General features: G+C 46.4%; 1 protein-coding gene across 1 annotated transcript; it reads left to right on the top strand.

Annotated features, from left to right (window-relative positions):
* The first annotated feature begins 3,953 nt into the window (after positions 1-3,953).
* Positions 3,954-5,530, top strand: LOC100943564 (period circadian protein homolog 3-like). Its single transcript, XM_012806897.1, is given in 5 exon segments — positions 3,954-4,098; positions 4,201-4,348; positions 4,350-4,815; positions 5,090-5,269; positions 5,372-5,530. Coding segments are annotated over 5 exon segments (1,098 nt in total).
* The last annotated feature ends 1,218 nt before the right edge of the window (positions 5,531-6,748 follow it).

The raw sequence follows: 6,748 nt of genomic DNA, 5'->3' as shown, positions 1-6,748 counted from the left end.
CTTGAGCCCAGGAGTTGGAGGTTGCTGTGAGCTGTGATGTCACAGCACTCTACCCAGGGGGACAGCTTGAGGCTCTGTCTCAAAAAAAAGAAAAAGCAAATCAGATACCAAATCATTAGACCTAGCACCATCCCTTGAATTTTCCTTCCTTCGGTCCTCACGCCCGCACCTAGCTGTCTCTCGTCTCTCATCTAAGATCTCCCTCTGACCACAATATCATACAGGCATATGTAAACTTTTCATATGTAAACTTTTCGAAGAGATCTTCCTCAGCATTGCACTATATCTTGGTTCCACTCAAAGACTCCTTTGCCAAAGCATTGACCTGAACTTCAGGAAAAACAATGCAACTTTGAAGAGACAGAGCAATACCTGCACAGTTAGAGAATGTGGGAGAGCAGAGAATTTCAGAAGTGTCACAAAATGAATAATCTGGAGATACTCCTTTTTTTTTGAGACCGAGTCTCAAGCTGTTGCCCTGGAGAGAGTGCCATGTTGTTATAGCTCATAGCAACCTCCAACTCTTGGGCTCAACTGATCCTCTTGCCTCAGTTTTTCTATTTTTAGTAGAGAGGAGGTCACACTCTTCCTCAGCTTGGTCTCAAACTTGTAAGCTCAAGCAATCCACCCACCCCGGCCTCTCAGAGTGCTAGGATTACAGGCATGAGCCACTGCACAGGGCCAAGATCTGGAGATGTTCCTAAGACTCTTCTATGCATTTTTCCTTAGTTAATCATAAAGTTTTTTATGAAAAATTCAAACAGAAGTATTATTAGATAATGCCTGGACTAGAGTGCCATGGCCTCAATCTAACACACAGCAACCTGAAACTCCTGGACTCAAGTACTCCTCCTGTTTCAGCCTCCCAAGTAGCTGGGATTACAGGCACATGTCACCTCACTTGACTAATCTAATTTTATTTATTTTTTGGAGACAGTCTCACTTTGTCACCCTTGGTAGAGTGTTTCACCGTCATAGCTCACAGAAACCTCAAACTTTTGGGCTCAAGTGATTCTCTTGCTTCAGCCTCCTGAGTAGCTAGGACTACAGGCCCCTGCCACAATGCCTGGCTATTTTTTCTTAGAGATAAGGTCTCACTCTGGCTCAGATTGGTCTCCAGCCTGTGAGCTTAGGCAATCTATCAGCCTCAGCCTCTCAGAGTGTTAGGATTACAGGTGTGAGGCACAATACCCGGTGTATTTTTACTTTTTAACATTTATTTGTTTATTTTTTGAGACAGAATCTCTGTGCCCTCTGTAGAGTACTGGGAAATCATAGCTCACAGCAACCTCAAACTCTTGGGCTCAAGTGATTTCTCTTGCCTCAAGCCTCCCAAGTAGATGGGACTACAGGCACCTACCACAATGCCTGGCTATTTTTAAGGATGAGGTCTTGCTCTTGCTCAGACTGGTCTTGAACCTGTGAGCTCAGGCATTCCCCCCACCCCCCTGCCTTCCAGAGTGCTAGGATGACAGGCGTGAGCCACTGTGCCCAGCCTCCAGCTGTTTTTAGAGACTGAGTCTTGCTCTTGCTCAGTTTGGTCTCAAACTCCTGAATTCAAGCAATCCATCTGCCTTGGCCTCCCAGAGTGCTAGGATTACCAGTGTGAGACACTATATCTGGTCTTCTTTTTTTAGCAGGGCAGGTTCTTACTTTGCTTAGGCTGGTCTTAAACTCCTTAGCTTTCAAGTGAGGCACCTCAGCCTCCCAGAGTGCTAGGATTACAGGCGTGAGTCATCACCCCTGGCCTGAAGATGTCTGTCTTAACAACATAGGGAACAAATAGACTGGCATATTCATAAAAGAGAAAAAAGGGGGAAAAATCTGGCATAACTTTCATTTTACAGGTGAGGAAACTGTGACCCAGAAAGGGAAGTATCGTACTGAATCAGACCTGGGAACTGGAGCCTGGCCAACCTCCTTGGACGAGGGCCTCTCTTTACTCAAGGAGCGCATACCCCAGTGTAACAAACATTTTATGAGTGTGTCATCAGGTGACTCTTTGATCTTCATACTGAAGTACTAAGAGCTAGGGATTAGTTCTTCAGGATTTAGGTAGGCTTTTAAGAAAATCTTAGTAATCAGAGGTTTCTCTAAATGATAAAGTCTTCTTTGGCAGCTAAAATAGGTGAAATCCTCTTTTTCAGTGGAGCTTACGTAGGGGCTGGAAAACCACTAATGGGGTTAAGGGGATTCAAACTTCTGAAATCCCTCTTATCTGTAGGTCAGATTCTTCAGTTACTGTCTTGGCATGTGTGTAGGAAATATAGGGAGGAAGAAAATTAAACTCTCATCAAAGTCTCCTTTGAGTCAGGTATTGTGTTACATATTTTCTTATGTTAATTCACTTAATCATCATCACAAGCTTTCTAGATTGGCATTACTCTCAGTCTTCCTCAGGAGTTCACAGTCATGCAGGTGATAGGTAGCACAACCAGACTGTATTACACATCCCCAGATGAGTGGGCAGGAGAGGATGATTAGATGGTTTGTTCCCCAGCCCCTCCCTGTGTAAGTAACTCCTTGTTCTGTTCAGGGGGTCATCAGGACAAGTAACTCCCATTGCTCTCCCAGCCTGCCTACCAGGTGGAGATGAAGCTGCAACAGAGACCCACTCCTACCTACTAGGAGACAGGCATTTTGACTGGCACCTCTTCACAATGCCTCCACTGTTGTAGAGCTTTGCATACAGGCTCTCATTGAACAATGAAGCCAAACTGCTTTCAAAATTCTCAGTCTAGTGTTTCATTGTGGATGAAGAGACTTGAGTTTCAGCTTTGGAGACAAGCTGAGATCGCAATGATAGGAGCTAGCTTGTGAAGGGTGTAGGGTGAGATGATGAGATCCATGGAGAAAGAGAACATCTGGAACTCAAGTAGTTTGTGCTGCTCCAAGCCAGCAAGATTATTGGATATTCTAGGGTGAATGGTCACCTCCCCTAAAGTCCAATCAATTTCTGGTGTCTTGGAAAGCATGATTCAGCCTTTTCCTATGGGGAAGGGGGATGTGCTAAAGGCAAATTCCAGAGATGTCATTCTCTCTCCCATGACTTCTGCCTTTCTAACGATAAGCCCTCCTGCCCGCCTGTTACCACTCTACTCGTTAGATTAAACCTGTACCCCATGTTCGCTATGTACCTGTGACCGTACGTATCTGCTTTCTGAAAAGTGGCCATAGGGATGAAAAATTCACCAGTCAACTGGGGCCTACCTGAGACAAGTCAGTACCTTCCTGCTCTGGTAACTTCCATGGCTACCAGTTGGCCAAGGAATCAAGTGCCAACTCCCCAGCTCCATTTCTGGGTCGTTTCCAGCCTCTTCTCCCACCCCCTATGGCCCACACTTCACCATCCATTCTGGTCACATCAGTCGTTCGTCCTTGACTAGATTCCACCTTTACCTGCCCCCAGTCCTGTGTACCATTTCTTCTAGAATGCTCCACCCCACCTTTATTTGATCTTAATCTTCCCTCAAAGTACAACTTCAGTTGGTTAAGATCACAAAGCAAAGCTGACGTTTGCAAGCTTTCCTTTAAAAGATAATCAGGAACCGACACGGTTTAGACAAAGGGGATAAATAAGGTTGCTTTAAGTTCACTTCTAGTTCACCCAGGAGGGTGCAGCGCTGCAGGGTGGGACAAGCTGCTGCGCTCGGGGCCAGGGGCCACAGTGGCCAGCTGGACCCTGGGAGCGGAGAAGTCTCAGAAGGTTTTATGGAAGTGCTGGGGAGGGAAGCCCCTCTGATATGAATGTAAACTGATAACTGCCGTCTGGGGTTCACTGATTTTTCTCTGATGCGATGGCACGGATCAAAATAAGAAGCTGGTATCTATTGCTCATTGCAAAGTGAGAGAAAAGCAAGCAAGGACTGAGGGCTGCCTGCCCTACATGGACCCCTGAGGAGATCTGGAGATGCCCGGTGGGAAGTCTCCTGACCCCGGGCAACTAGAGGCCAATGAAGAGGCCCCGGGTGGAGAGGCGGAGATGTGAGTCCTCAGTTCCAGCTGCAGAGGAATTGGTGGAGAGCAGCAACAGGGAACAGCAAGACCGAAACAGAGTTACTGAAGAACTTACAATGGTTGTCCAAGAAATGAAGAAATATTTCCCATCAGGGTGGCGCCTGTGGCTCAAAGCAGTAGGGCCCATATACTAGCGGTGGTAGGTTCAAACCCAGCCTCAGCCAAAAACTGCAAAAAAAAAAAATTTCCCATCAGAGAGACACAATAAGCCAAGCACTCTAGATGCCCTCAGTTATGCCCTTTGTTGTGTGCATTGTGTGCATAGTGTGCAGGCAAACAGTGGGTTTTTCCAGATTCTCAGTTGAAATGGAGCATGTCAGGCAGATGTGACCATACAGTCTTGAGGATCTGGGTGCTATTGCTTCAGAACACACTTCCAGAAACACAGACACCTTGGTGGCAGTGTTTTCATTTCTGTCTGGAAGGTTAGTGCACATTTCCGAACAGCCTGCTTCGATCCTGAATTGTAAGAAAGGTTGCTTGGAGTTGTCTCACTTTGTTGACCTGCTCGCTCCTCAGGAGGTGAGTGTGTTCCATATGCACACTGCCCCAGCTCAGCTGCCCTTTTGGAACAACTGGACCCAAAGAGCATCACAGTATGAATGCGCTCCCGTGAAATCCTTCTTCTGCAGAGTCCGTGGAGGTGAAGACCAGAGAAAGCAAGAGAAGTATTACTTCCCATTCCAGATCATTCCCTACATGATTCATGTATGTAGTTCTGTCCAACCAGAATCGGAACCCTGCTGTCTCAAACTGGTTGAAAAGATTGACTTTGGTTATGGAGCTCCTAGAATACCAGCGGAAAAAATAATTTTTTTCTCCCTTTTTTTTTTTTTTTTTTTTTTGTAGAGACAGAGTCTTACCTTATTGCCCTGGGTAGAGTGCCATGGCGTCACCCAGCTCATAGCAACTTCCAACTCCTGGGCTTAGGCGCTTTTCCTGCCTCAGTCTCCTGACCCGCCACAATGCCCAGCTATTTTTTGGTTGCAGTTTGGCCAGGGCTGGGTTTGAACCCGCCATGCTTGGCATATGGGGCTGGTGCTCTACCCACTGAGTCACAGGTGCTGCCCAGGATAAGAGAATTTTTACCACAACGCACAGCCCAGGGTGGGTTTTTCTTGAAGTAGATGAAAGAGCAGTGCCTTTGCTAGGTTACCTACATCAGAACCTGATCGGGACCTCGATCCTAACATACTTGCACCCAGAAGATCATTCTCTGATGGTTGCCATACACCAGAAATTTTTTTTTTCAGTTTTTTTTTTTTTTTTTTTTGGCTGGGGCTGGGCTTGAACCCACCACCTCCAGCATATGGGGCTGGTGTCCTGCTCCTTGAGACACAGGCACTGCCCCCAGAAAGTCTTGAAGTATGCAGGCCATCCTCCTTTTGAACATTCTCCCATTAGATTTTGCACTCAAAATGGAGATTACATCATATTGGATTCCAGTTGGTCCAGCTTTGTGAACCGTTGGAGCCGGAAGGTTTCTTTCATCGTTGGTTGGCATAAAATTTGAACGAGTCTACTAAATGAGGATGTTTTTGCTACCAGAATAAAAAAGATGAACAGTAATGACAAAGACGTAACAGAATCACAAGAACAAATTCACAAACTTCTCTTGCAGCCAGTCCATGTGAGTGCTTCCAGTGGCTACAGGAGCCTGGGTGGCAGCGGCTCCCAGGAGCAGCACGTGAGTATGGCGTCTTCCAGCGAGTCCCGCAGGCACTGTGTGGTGGAGCTGCGAGAGGAACCAATGATGTTGCAACAGTCTATGCCAGTGTGAACAAAATTAAGAATTTGGGCCAGCAGCTGTACATCGAGTCAATGACCAGATCATTGGCCAAGCCAGTGACGGGGGCATGCACAGAGCCGCCAGGTGGTGATGAACAGAAGGCCTTTTCTTCCTTCCAAACATTGAGAAATAATAGCATGTGTACTGAGTCTTGTGAGGATTTGGGGAAAGATCAGCACAGCGGATCCTATCAACAAATAAACTGTATTGATGGGCGGTGCCTGTGGCTCAAAGGAGTAGGGCACTGGCCCTATATGCCGGAGGTGGCGGGTTCAAACCCAGCCCCGGCTAAAAACTGCAAAATAAATAAATAAAAATAACTAAAATAAACTGTATTGATAGTGTTATCAGATACCTGAAGAGCTATAATATTCCAGCTTTAAAAAGAAAGTACGTATCTTGTGCAAATACAACTTCTTCATCCTCCAAAGAAGACAAGAAACAAAACCTCAGGGCTGATGGTGTCCAAGCATTGCACGCTGTTTCCCAGATCCCAGCTGTACCTAAATCAGAAATGTCAATGAATGAGTGGTCCACAGACGCTGAAGGAGGAGCCCCTTGCACCTTGTCCACTGTGGCGCTGAGCTTGGGGTCGGGCGGAAGCCAGTGCAGTTACAGCAGCACCATGGTTCACGTCCCACCCACAGAGCCAGAAGATGCTATCCTGGCACGTGAGCCCTGGACCATAAACATGTAGCCAGTTCCTTTGACCTGGGAAGAATTCAAACACAGAGGGCTAAGGAAGGTTGTGCTGTCAGTCCACACCCAAAAGGAGAACAGAATGATGTTGATAAATTCCAGGAGAGGATCCTGTCATCACCCTACAGCTATCTTCAGCAGGAAAGCAGTAGCAAAGCTAAATATTCTTATGTTCAAGGAGATTCTACTTCTTTTTTTTTTTTTTTTTTTTGAGATGGAGCCTCAAGCTATCCCCCTGGGTAG

This window comes from Otolemur garnettii, unplaced genomic scaffold (assembly GCF_000181295.1).
Source record: "Otolemur garnettii isolate 467f Iridium unplaced genomic scaffold, OtoGar3 scaffold00060, whole genome shotgun sequence".
Lineage (NCBI taxonomy): Eukaryota > Metazoa > Chordata > Mammalia > Primates > Galagidae > Otolemur > Otolemur garnettii.
Note: the sequence above shows the minus strand (reverse complement) of the source record. Positions and strands in the feature narration are given on the sequence as shown.